The sequence below is a fragment of the Erinaceus europaeus genome, chromosome 13 (genome assembly GCF_950295315.1).
Source record: "Erinaceus europaeus chromosome 13, mEriEur2.1, whole genome shotgun sequence".
In the NCBI taxonomy this organism is placed as follows: Eukaryota; Metazoa; Chordata; class Mammalia; order Eulipotyphla; family Erinaceidae; genus Erinaceus; species Erinaceus europaeus.
The window spans coordinates 68,948,082-68,961,156 of NC_080174.1; the positions used below are offsets into that span (position 1 = coordinate 68,948,082).

At 54.8% G+C, this 13,075-nt stretch overlaps 2 protein-coding genes across 2 annotated transcripts in view; one reads left to right on the forward strand and one right to left on the reverse strand.

Annotated features, from left to right (window-relative positions):
* Nucleotides 1–13,075, reverse strand: part of UTP11 (UTP11 small subunit processome component) — a 168,469-nt gene that overhangs the window by 116,015 nt on the left and 39,379 nt on the right. The window lies entirely within an intron of this gene.
* Nucleotides 5,247–8,285, forward strand: POU3F1 (POU class 3 homeobox 1). Its single transcript, XM_007527105.3, has one exon. The coding sequence runs from the start codon at nt 5,304–5,306 to the stop codon at nt 6,657–6,659; it is 1,356 nt and encodes a 451-aa protein (XP_007527167.2). The 5' UTR covers nt 5,247–5,303; the 3' UTR covers nt 6,660–8,285.

The window sequence follows — 13,075 nt, forward strand, 5'->3', positions numbered from 1 at the left end:
TTATTAAATTTTTTTAAAGGTGGGGAGAGAAGGCATTTTTCTCCTCTGGCAATGCCGTCCTCCGATCCCTCTGCTCCTTCCTGAGAGCCAAGAGGAAAGGTAGAGGAGGTGGGATACCTGGAGAGGCTGTATCCAGAGGGGAAGAAGTGAGAACTAGAGAGCTAGTTCTCAGCCCCTCTGGGAACACTCCCTGGATGATGGTGAGCACTCTGAATCTGCAGAGCTGAGACCAACCAAGGGGGTTCCCCAGGCCCTTCCAGTCCTAACCACATTTTGATTGGGAAGGAGCAAGCCGGTAAAGCAGAGAGGGTATGCTTACACCTGACTGCATTTCCCAAAAGTTGGTTGGGGGAAGCAGGAGGATTCTGTTCCTGCTTGCACAGTATCTGACCCCAGGCAACCAGTGAGAAAAAGAGAGGCACATTTTCCCTTTCCAAGTTTCCATCAGGCAGTGATCTCACTATGCCTTTCAAGCAATCTAGCAGAGCCCTTCCTGCGCAGGTTACAGGTGAGGTTGCTGAGGTGCACAGAAAATAGGAGGTTTAGACTGGTCCAATGTCATCAGCAGGCCTGAATCTGAGTCAAAAGGAACCCAGGACCCTTGCCACAATGACAACACAGCATCTAAGACCAGAGAAAAGTGGCAGAAGGGAATGCAAGTGGGCTATGTATTTCTGTCTTGCTGTGCAGCCCAAATGCCACCTCCCAACCCTGCCTAACCCATCCTGGAAAAAGACTTAAAGCCCATGTATCTAAGAGGGTACCCTAAAAATCAACTTTTGGAGCTACATTTGCTCTCAGTGCCTCCTGGATACGAAATGACAATACACAACCCAAGAGCTCAGGACTCAAAGGGGTAAAGCAGCTCGGAGTGGCTGCCCCTTCTCCCTCCCTCCTAAGTCTTGCTCCATGCATCACTGTGTGAGCTTGCCAGTCTGGGATGTGTGTCTAGAATATTTCAGTGCACATGTGGCCACTGAAGGTGCCAGTGGAGTGTGTGGCTGTGCCCTAGAAGTCATGCCTATATCTCTTTGGTGAGAGTGATTGCAGAGGGTTATGTCTGTGATTTGGGGGGTTTGCAGAGTAGGACTGGAGCTTGGGTAGCTGCCTGAAGAGCCTCATCCCTGCAGAGCCTCTCCCCCAACCCCTTTGCAAAGCCCCTCCAGCTCAGAGACCCCCCACAGTGAAGGCCCCATCTGCTGGAGGCTCAGTGACCTGTGTCAAATGAGCAGGCGCTCGGTCACACTCCAGAGCCTGGAGCAGGCCTTGCCACTCTGGGAAAGTCCTGGCAGCTCCCGGCCTGGGGGCAGACTATGCAGGGGACCCCACTGGGAAGGGAGGCCCAGGAGCCTCTGAGACTGGCGGCAGCCTGGCTGGGAGCTGCCCTCTATGGATGAGAGAAAGGAGAAAACATGAAAAAAAAAAAAAAAAAGGGAACCTTTCCTGCTTCCTTAGGGCTAATGTTGCTACTGAAGCATAAGGCCCAAGCTCTGGACTGGGCCCAAACACACACCCCCGCCCCCCTGCTTTCTAATCCTTGTGCAGAGCTGTTAGTTCCCACAGGGTGAGGGTGTATGTGTCTGTGTGATGTGTTGGATGGGCCTCTTTGTATCTCTGCATAGCAGGGGGGTGGGGGAGGGTGGTACGTGCCTACTCTGTGTTAATGTGTGTGTGCTGACATGCTCAGGTGTGTGAGAAGCAGGTGTACCTATTTATATGAACTCACATGTCAGCTGAGAGACTCCATGCTTGTGACACCAAGGGCATGAGGGTCTTGTATAAATCTGTGATACTGAGGGAATGCCCACTTGAGCCTCTGTGGTCCTGGGTGTGTCTTCCATTTAGACACCTGCCTGTGGATAGATCATTATGTGTGACTGAGTATCTGGCCTAGTGGCATGAGTCAATGTTTCCCGACTGTGAATTTGACTGCTTATCCTTGTGCTATATGGTGTGTGTGTGTGTGTGTGTGTACGTACCTCGTGTGTACGTACCTCTATTCACATGTGCCTCAACCATTTGTCCACATGACAGAGATAGGCATCCATCTTCTGTGTCCCATATCCTCCTTGGGTCTGAGAGTGGAGGTCCTGGGAAGAGGAGCTTTTCTATAGTGGCATCTCTCCCACTGGTCATGTCATCCACAGTATCTCCAGGAGCTCAAGCTACGTGACTTCTAGGGAAAAACTTATGCCTCAACACCAGAAAATTCTGATGGCAGACCAAGTCCACATCACTGCAGGGTAGCTGAAGCTTCCAGACTGTGCTTTCCTAGTCCATATGCTGCTCATCCCAGGGCAGCACCTGACACCAAGAGGGCATCTCAGTTACAGCTACATTTCATCTTTGTGGTTTTAGAGCAAACCTGGGAGGCAGGCATTATGATCCCCTTTTTGATAGGAGGAAATTGGGGTGCTCACAGGCAAAGCAAAAAACACAAAGTCACAGGGCTGCTGTGGGGATAGTGGCATTGCCCTGAGAGTCCCTGCCTAGCAAGCTGGTGATTTAGGAGCCTGACTTTGCTGCAGATACCACTCAGCTCAGCACACACCTGGAAATCCAGCTTCAGGAGCCTTAGCTTCACCTGGACTAGCCCAAAAGAGCTAGTAGAGATAGAGTGGTGAACTCTTTCTGCTGCTGTCACCTCGCGCACCCTCCCACATGCCATGACAATGGAGAGAGAGAGTAGCAAAGAGTGGCACATCATCAGGTGCTGTGCCTTCAGACAAGCCTCTATTGCTTCCTCTACGCACTGGGAGTGACGACCTCAGCACTCTCTCCCAGGGCTGAGAGGTGCAGGTAGATTAATAATGGCAAAACACCTGATAAAGCACTGTTCCCATCAGTCATTGTTCTTCAAGTCTCAGTGACAGTTCCAAAGACAGAATGTCACCACACTTGTCCACTGATCAGACATCTCCCTCCTCCAAATAGGAACTGCAAACAGACTCATAGAACCACAGACCATCCATGATCATAGGGACGAAACAACTACAGCCCCAGAGTAAGGATGAGGAAAGTAAGATTTACAGGGGAGAGTAACTTTCCAGTTCACTGGGTACTAATAAAAGAAACAATCAGAGCAAACGTCCTTCCTGAGTTCTCCACCCCCTTGCCTCCTACAACCCTCTGCGGTCTTTCTTGACCTCAGTAAGAATGGTGTGCTGCCTATAAAGCTGCAATTCCCAGTTCTCAGGTACGAAAGCCAAGAAACTAGACCAGAGTGATCCTTGCCCTTGAAGCCACTTGGAAGGCCCAGATTGAAAACCTGAGCTTCTGTGTCACAAAGGCATCATGAAGAATGGTATGAAAGACCTTTCCATTATACCATTCCCAGTCTTGGTCCTATCTCCTAGATCTGTGAAAGAGATCAGAGAAATGAGAGGACTGGGAGGTGCTGGGCTGATTCTTGTACCAGAAAGTTCTGAATCAGGGACATCAGTGGAGCACGAGGTCCTGGGTGATCACTTTCTAGGAAAAGAGTCCAGAAAAGCCCAAGGCATATTAGACAAAGGGCTCTGTCACAGCTCTCGAGTAAGGCCGGGTGCTAAGGAGCCCTCTTAGGACAGTGGCCAGTGACACATAAGGACCCTGTCCTGTCTAAGTCTGTCCACCAGGAACTACTAAAGAGGTTTTTGTTGTTAGGGTGTTCAGGTCTTGGGAAAGTCTGTGCCCTGGATGGCTCTGTCACTGTGGACTCGGTTCTCACCTCACTGAAGCTGCCATCCATCACCCTTCTTCATACAGTGAAGTTTTTACTTTGTTACTACTATGGCCCTAACTGGGGCCCCAGCTCACTCTATGTTCTGGAATCCCAGCCTTTGAATCTGTTCATTCATTGGAGGCAACATCAGGGAGAGAAAAAAGGTGAGGGGGTAACTGGAAGACTTCCTGGAAGCCAAGGAGGTGGGAAAGAAGCTCCAGACCAGTGTGGGGTGAAGTGGTACAGAAGAGCTCCTCCTGAGGTCCAAGCCCACTTCAGAGAGTCCTCGGCTGGGGGACATTCAAAGATAAAACCCAACTGCATGTTTCACCTTTCCAGCAAGGTCTCACACATTCCCTTTTCAGCAGCCCCCAGATAAGTCCTGTTAAACTCCAGCCCAGGGCTCCATGTGAGGTTGGACAGCTCCTGGCTCGCTCGGTGGATTTCTGAAGCACCTGTCACCCTTCCCTAAGTCCATGCCACTGCTCACCTACAGCTAGTCCCTGGAGCATGACCCCGCCAATGGGCGGTCCAGGCAGAGAAGAGAAGGTGACAGTGGCTTGGGACAGTGTGTCCAGCACCACTGTCCCCTGTCTGTGGCGTTTCTTTCCTGGAGCTAAGTCTCCACCTCGAGGTCCTCTCTCCCTCCAGAGCCCAGGATTGCGGTCTGATTGCAGGAGCTCCCATCTGCCAGCAGTATCGTTGTGGCGAGTGACAAGGCGCCCGCGCGGTACTCACCTGGATGGAGATGCCGGGGAAATGAGGAGTCTGCGCCAGGCGTGCAGATGGAGCTGGTCCCACTGTGCACGCGCCCAGCGCGCGCGGGGCCACCGAGGTCAGCGGAGTTTCGACGCCTAGTTTGGGGGGGGGGAGGAAAACTAGACGGACTGAGCAGGTGCAAGAGAGAGCTCCGCGCGCGCTGGATACCGCGGGAGGCGAGGCGGGCCAGGAGAGCAGCCGAGCCAGAACCGAGCCGCCTCCCGCTCTCAACCCGGGAGACCCGCAGGAAGCCCAGCCCGCCCGCAGCGCCACTGCGGAGGGAGGAGCGCGGGGCGATGTCGCTTCTCGGAGCCCGAGCGCCTCCCGGAGCCCGCAAGCTTGCGGCCACCTCGGGCCACCCGGGTCAGAGCCAAGCGGGAGTCAGCTCGCGTGGAGTGAGTGCGGGACCCGCCGGGCTCCGAGCCTGCCGCGCGCGGGGAGCGCGGGGCCCACGCAGCCGAGACGAGAGGGGGTGCGGTCCGGGTGCCACCCCCGCGCCACTCCCCACGTGGCGGCCGCGCCCCCGGGGCGTGAGTGTGTAAGAGGCCGACAGGGGGGCTGTGAATGAAGCGCCGGCGGCCAATCAGCGAGGCCGGCGCGCGGGACCCCGGGAGCGAGGCCCAATGGCGAGCTGCGGGCGGCCGGGCCGGACGGCGGGCGGGGGCGGGGGGCGGGGCCGGGGCCGGGGGGCGGGAGGCGGCTCCGCGGGCAGCCAATGGGCGGCTGGCGGGGTGGGACTGCGGAGCGCTGAGCGGGTCGGGGCTTTAAGCCGGCGGAGCGCGGCGGCGGGGCCCGCAGACGGAGCGAGGCGGCGGCGGCGCGGCGCAGGGCGCGGGGCGGCATGGCCACCACCGCGCAGTACCTGCCGCGGGGCCCCGGCGGCGGGGCCGGGGGCACTGGGCCGCTCATGCACCCGGACGCCGCGGCGGCGGCGGCGGCAGCGGCGGCCGCCGAGCGACTGCACGCGGGGGCCGCGTACCGCGAAGTGCAGAAGCTGATGCACCACGAGTGGCTGGGCGCGGGCGCGGGCCACCCCGTGGGCCTAGCGCACCCCCAGTGGCTCCCCGCGGGAGGCGGCGGCGGCGGCGACTGGGCTGGCGGCCCGCACCTGGAGCACGGCAAGGCGGGCGGCGGTGGCACCGGTCGAGCCGACGACGGCGGCGGCGGCGGCGGCTTTCACGCGCGCCTGGTGCACCAGGGGGCGGCCCACGCGGGCGCGGCGTGGGCACAGGGCGGCACGGCGCACCACCTGGGCCCGGCTATGTCGCCGTCGCCTGGGGCCGGCGGGGGCCACCAGCCCCAGCCGCTGGGGCTGTACGCTCAGGCGGCCTACCCGGGGGGCGGCGGCGGAGGCCTGGCCGGGATGTTGGCGGCGGGCGGCGGCGGCGCGGGCCCGGGCCTGCACCACGCGCTGCACGAGGACGGCCACGAGGCGCAGCTGGAGCCGTCGCCTCCGCCGCATCTGAGCGCCCACGGACACGCACACGGACATGCCCACGCGGGCGGCCTGCACGCGGCGGCGGCGCACCTGCACCCGGGCGCGGGCGGCGGCGGCTCGTCGGTGGGCGAGCACTCGGACGAGGACGCGCCCAGCTCGGACGACCTGGAGCAATTCGCCAAACAGTTCAAGCAGCGGCGCATCAAGCTGGGCTTCACGCAGGCCGACGTGGGGCTGGCGCTGGGCACGCTGTACGGTAACGTGTTCTCGCAGACCACCATCTGCCGCTTCGAGGCCCTGCAGCTGAGCTTCAAGAACATGTGTAAGCTCAAACCGCTGCTCAACAAGTGGCTGGAGGAGACCGACTCGTCCAGCGGGAGCCCCACCAACCTGGACAAGATCGCGGCGCAGGGCCGCAAGCGCAAGAAGCGCACGTCCATCGAGGTGGGGGTCAAAGGCGCGCTCGAGAGCCACTTTCTCAAGTGCCCCAAGCCCTCAGCGCACGAGATCACCGGCCTGGCCGACAGCCTGCAGCTGGAGAAGGAGGTGGTGCGCGTCTGGTTCTGCAACCGGCGGCAGAAGGAGAAGCGCATGACCCCCGCGGCCGGCGCCGGCCACCCGCCCATGGACGACGTGTACGCGCCCGGCGAGCTGGGGCCCGGTGGGGCCGGTGCGTCTCCGCCCTCGGCGCCCCCGCCGCCCCCGGCGGCCGCGCTGCACCACCACCACCACCACACGCTGCCCAGCTCGGTGCAGTGACCCCGCCGGCCCGACCCACCCCACCCCCGCCGGTGCGCGGCGAGGCGCCGCGGGGCCTGAACTCTTTTTGTTCGGTTGCTTTGGATTTTACAAATTAAAAAAAGAAAAAAAGCCCAGAAACTTTCGAACAAAACCAAACACTGGACCACCCTCTCTGGCGAGCGGCGGCTGAGACGGCCGACTGGCTGCGTCGCCAACCCGGATAGAGAGGAGCTAGGATCCGGAACGCGCCAACTCACCCCGGGGCACTCCGCCCGCCCGCCGCCTGCTCCCCACCCCCACCCCCACCCCGCCCCCGAGGACCCTCGCCTCTGCCCCCCCCACCCCTCACCCCGGCTGTTCGGGGCCGGATCCCGGCAGCGGCCTCCCCACAGCGACAGGTAACGCGGTGCGGGATTAGGGGTTCCCCGGGAGAGGACGCAAAGAGGAGGGCTCACCAATCCCCTCTCCCCGCGGGGCGCGCACTCCCGAGCCTGCGGGTCGGGGTTGGGGGGCTGTCACTCTACTTGCTCCACGCCTCTTGTTTCCCACGAGGATGCGCACCCTCCCCCCGACCCTTCCTCCGGGCTTGGATTTTTTTTTTTTTTTTCCGGTTTTTATTTATTCATGGAGCCTCTCTGCTCCTGGGGTCCTTCTAACTTCGCCTGCGCCCTTAATTTAAATCGCTGTATACTGTATTTATCGGGCCCTGGAGGGGAGGCCGCGAGAGCCGCGTCTGTGTATAAAAGCAGGAAATAGCCAAAGCTTTAATCTAGCCTAATTTATTTTTCCCCATGCCTTCCCCTACCCGACCCCCTAGTACCCCCAACCAAAAAAAAAAAAAAAAAAAAGCGAAAAAACTAACAAAAAAAATTTTTTTTTCTAGTGTTCATTTTTCGTTTCGTTTTATCCGAGCCCTGACTCGGTACCTTGGCCACGCCGGAGTGGTGTCTGCGCTTCCACACACCCCGAGGGGCAGGGGCCTCTGCCTACCACAGACCGGCTGCCACACTGCAGGGCCTCCACTCCCCGCGGGGCCCAGCCCGCCTGGCCGCTAACAAACGAAACTTAGAAAAGTTGGAGGTATTTTTAACCAGCTGTAGAAATAAGCCGTTCCCCCCAAAACCTTCTGCCTGATTCTCCGCAGCTTCTGTCTGCTCTGTCCAGCCCCAGGGATGCGGGATGCTAGGGGTGGCCAGAAAAGAAATCCCCCCAAGTTTGGGGTGAAATGGGAACCTTGTAAATATGTGACATATGTAAACAGGGCGGGGAGAAGAAACATTTTGTGCTTGGTTTTTATTTTTGGTTTCCCAAGTTGCCCTCCTTCCCCCTTCCCAAAGGATTTTGTATACCAACTAACCCGAAAAAGATATTTTAATATGATTTTCAGATTTCTGATCCATCTCTATTTATTTTCTGGATGTGTTTGGGGCTTCCCCACCTCTTCCTTCATTTCTTGTTCTGTTTGTTACAGTTGGATTTAAATTTTGTTATTTTATTTTTTATTATTTTTGGAACAATGTTTTTGGTGCATTCTCTTTGTATCTTTACTGCAAAAAACATAATAATAATGTAGACTGGGAAGTTCCCTTTATATTTATGTTATAGTAAATATTTTATTACTCACATAAACTTGTACCCCAGGGCCGTGTCCTGTTCTCTTTACTGCCAGGGTTGGGTCGGTTTGTGGGTGAAGTGATGGGATACCCTGACTCACCTCCCCTAATATCCTAGCTACCTTCAAGAAAGGTGACCACCCAGACCCAGCAGGCCAGTCTCAGGACTGCCTGTTACTTGGGCAACACTTGGGCCTGTTTCAGATGAGTGAGTTTAGAGAAGACGAAACTGCCTCAAGTCCCTTTCTGTGACCAGACTATCCTGAGACCAGACCTGGACACTGCAGACACTATACCAGATTCAGGTAAACCATTCCCCAAGCACAGCTCCACTGCTCTTTTCAGCCGAGGAATCAGCCTACTTTATCCTGGACCACCTATCTGGCCTCTTTTGTGTCCCCTATGAGACACCCCAAGCCCTGACTTTGGTTTCACTTTGTGCTCCCTGTGTGGGGAACCAACCAACTGTACTGTTCCAGATTCTGGGGGCAACTGGAAGCCAAGACAGCCATCACTACTTCACTCTGGCTGGCTCTCCACCTAAAAACAAATGATGCCCAAGACTACCTGGATTCACAGGGAGTTCGAAGCTTAGGCAGTGGGCCTAGAGGGGGTGAACAGTCCCAAGAGAAGGGAGCTCTGTTTGTTTGCTTGAACAAGCCCTGTCATACTTTTCTGCAAACAAATAACGATACCACCAGGAAGCCCTGGCATCTTCTCTCCAAGGCTGGGTACCCATGCATCCCTGAGTACCTGGAAGTCAGAGTCTTTAAGATGACTCTGCAGCTAGGCCACCTAATCAGGATCTAGGGGAAAGTCTAGACATTCTCGGTTATCAGCGACTACATTTCCCTTCCTCAGAGGCACGATGGTAGAGCCAGATGGGGGTTCCAGGTCCAAAGTCCAAGACTCTGTGTGTATACTGTACCCCAGTCAGGATCTTTTTCCGTTATGATAACTCTTAAAAATCACTCAAACAGTCTGCCCTGTTTCCTCCATAGATGTGTCAATAGTTTTTCCCCTTCTCTGGAGATGCTGCATGGACACAAAGCTTGAAGTTACTATCACCTGACTTGGGAATAAGCTGTTTCCCCAATAAGGGGGGATGTGTGGCCCCCTCTTGTTAGGGAAGCTGCCCAAACCCAGACCTGTGAGAGGCCTCCACCCCAACTGATGGCATCAGGGCCACCCAAAGGGGTGTTCCCAGGCCTTCCTGAGTTGGCTGTCGCTGGCAGAGCTGAAGCCTCAGGGTGGATTTCTGGGCTTTGCCCCTTACTCCCAGAATTTTCACAGTAAGTACATAGGCCACAACAATAATACGAAGGCTCAACTTCTTTCTCAATACTCCTTTATTCCCTACTTCTTTCAGTCCAGCCTAGCAATTAGCCTTGTAATTGGCACAGGTGACCCAACCACTCTTCATAGTGCCAGGCCAGCAAGCCATCTCTCACTTCTGGAACTTCAGGATGCCTCTCATTTCCTGCCTCACTAAGTACAGAAGTTTGAATAGTCCTATGTTCCCCCACACTCCCTCCTATTTTCTCCAGGATTTGGGCCCTGGATGAGAGGCCCTGACATGGAAGCAGAAGAAGCTAAGAGCTCCCTGTGCCTGAGCCACCCTGAGCCTCAGCAGGTCTGGAGGTTGGAAATGAAGAAAGAAGATGCCTTTCACTGTCCACTGCCTGCAGCTGACACCAATTGATTGATTTCCTTGTCTGCTTAATCCTGTATAAGAGGGTGGACTTGTTATTATTTAAACAAGTCAAAAACAGCAAGACAATATGGCCTCCCAAAATCAGGAGCAACTAACTACAATAAAAGGGGGGGGGGGAGATGGGGAAAAAACTTTAACTCTGTGGGGGTTTTGCCTAATGGGACCACCCCAGCATGGGACAGCTACCCAGTGGCCAATCTCCCAGTCACAGAAGGGTTCAGAATTCCTGAATAACCGTAGAACATTTTACTATCTAAATAGAAACCATAGAAAGATATGTTTTGCCCTGGAGCATTATTCACTGGCTAAACTAGAATCTGGGCAGGAAAGTCACAGCTGATTATAAACTTGACCATGTGGTTTCTCCATCCAGTGTGCCCATGATTCTACCTGCTCACTCCTGAGAGCCACAGGCTTCCCTCCACTCAGGAGAGGCATGTGTCCCTAACAGCCTCCTCTGAGCACACCCAAGCCTTCCCTAGCAAATTTGAAATTTTGTGATTCCCCCCTCCCTCCCTTTCCCATTGAAAGAGAAATATTCTCTGTGATCATCCAGCCATAGATTCTGGTATGTAAATATTTACTATGTTCATGTGAACCTGTGTGTTGGCTATGCCACTGCTCTGCAAATCAGCTGCTCCTACAGGTAAGTGAGGAGGAGGAGAAGGAGGAGGAGTGGAAGTCAGTACTGTACTAATGCTGATATTTGGGACTAGGAGAATATTTTCAGGAGCAAGGCTGGTTAAAATAGGAAGAAAAAAGGTGGTAATTTTGGTCACCTGTGGTCACTAGGCAAATGCAAAAGTTGCCCTTCTCTGAACCCCAAGGATATCTGTACTCTTCCCCCTCTCCACCTGCCTCAGGAAGTTGCCATAGTTTTTGTGCTGCAAGGCTTATGTCCTATGTAATCATCACTCTACCCCCAACACTCAACTGGATATCCCCAAGACTAGCTGGCCCCTGACCACAGCTGTCCATTTAAAGATGTTGAAATTGAAATTCCTCTGGAAAGGCTCTGGGCTTCCCTAGGAGAAGGTTAAATCCCAACATTATACCCAGACCCAGACTTTCCTCAGCAAGACTGGAGCTTTCCAGAAAGGAGACCTATATAGAAAGGGGGGGCTTGAGGGGATTGCTGGTTATCTGACCCAGATACTACCCTGTAAGCTTAGCAAGGATTCACCCAGGACCTCTGGCTTGGTAACTGAATCTGAATAACGTAATCTTGTTCCTTTCTGGCATATTTGAGGGCCATGGAGTTCAAATTTGGCCAGCCATTCAAGGCTTTGCTTGCTGTGTGGGAGGACTGCCCTCTATTGGTCCCTAAGCTGGGACATGGCAGCAGTCACAGGACCAAGTCTTAACTGAGCTAAGCACCTCCTCCCCTGAAAAAAAAAAAAGTCATCTTCAGGTTTTTAGGTCAGTTGCTTTATGAGGGAGACCAAATAAAACAGGAGGAACTTTTGCCTCCAAAGAAAATTGTGTTATACATTCAGGCACACTTGAACACACCCTTCCCTGTGACCTATCTCCAGCTACCAACACCCTTAGAGTCACTCATAGCAGTTCACCATCATAGCTACCTCCTCTGTCTCCTTCCTACTCTCAACCATCCCATCAATCCTCTCTCTGCCAGCTAAAACCCTAGTACACCCTCTCACCAGCTTGCTCACTCTCACACACTAATACATTCATAGTCACACCCAAACTACTGCTGATCCCACACCAGCTTTTGTCATCTTTGGCGCTGAGCTCTCCAGAGTCACCAGGTACCTGGCACCTGTAATGCTGGGTACTGCACACACAGCCACCCTCTGCAGTATCTGACAGGCTTCCCTCCTCAAAGGAGCTCCAAGCCCTCACTCCACCAGCCGCTTTCCAAACTCACCCCTGCCCATCATTGTCTCTAGCTCCTCCCCAATCGCTCCTGCTCTCTTCAGATAATTTAAGTTGGGCTGTGTGTTTGTATGTATGTGTGATCCTATTTTTTAAACACACACCCCCACACGTACATATGCGTGTATGTATACAAACACACACAGCAATTAGATTTATCCATTCCTGCCACCTCTTGAGCAAGAAAACCTCAGCTATTCACATGTCCCCACATCACCACTCAAAAAATCCAGCATCACTTAGTCACGGGCTCCTGATGTCACACACACACACACATACACACTTTCCCAGTTATCTCCCACTCTCAACTCCCCAGTGTTTTTGCAGGGGCATGATCCACCTCCCACCCACCTTTAGGGCATCAGAATGGGCTCCCTCAGAGAAGCTGTGTACTGCCACACTGTGCCATTCCCCTCACCCCCACAACACACACACACACACACACACACACACACATCTAGTGGACGTGTCTCCAGCTGAGTCTGGCCAGGGTGGGTCTGGGTATTATTAGGCTGCCGAGACAGCACGGAGGCATATGGTCTCGTACACAAGAAATAATGTTCATGTTAAATCAGACCTCATGCATAATGCATGGTGCCTGATCTCACATTATTTTGGGTGTTCGTCAAAATCAGTGTTCTTTCTTGTGAGGGCTCCTGAAAAGAAAGGGGAAAGGTGTTTGCCAATTGTGCCCACAGCCTGGACCCAGGGAGCCAACAGTGCCCCGGGAGCCTCCCTTAGACCCCACTCTACTGCCAGTCAGGGAGGGGAGAGGGGGGCTCTCCTGCTGTCCCTTCTGCCTTTCCACATGGAAGAAGGGGGCTGTAGCAGGCGTAAGGCCCCATGTTATTTTTATTTCTTTTCTCTCGGCTCTCTGTCCCCGGAGGGATCCGGGGAATAGCAGTGGCTCCGTTGTTCTCACACCCGATTCATTTGCTGTTTTATGAACTCCCCGTTGATTCATCGCCTCCCTAAGTCAATGATTCACTCCTGATAGCTTTTCAGAAATCCTTCTTCAAAGATTATTCCGTTCTGAGCAGGAGAGTCAGAGCAGGGGGAGGCCTTGCACTGACACTGCTCTCTGACTTAGGCAAGGACATTGTCACTGTCCTTGGCCTCTCTCAGGGGCTGGACCCTTGGGGCGGAGGGGGTGCTCCTTTTATGCATAGCAGCTGCTGCAACTGACCAAACAGGTCACAGACAGACCTGGC

Bases quoted from the DNA above. Each gene is read 5' to 3' on its own strand.
- POU3F1 (XM_007527105.3), top strand. From the start codon at position 5,304: ATGGCCACCACCGCGCAGTACCTGCCGCGGGGCCCCGGCGGCGGGGCC.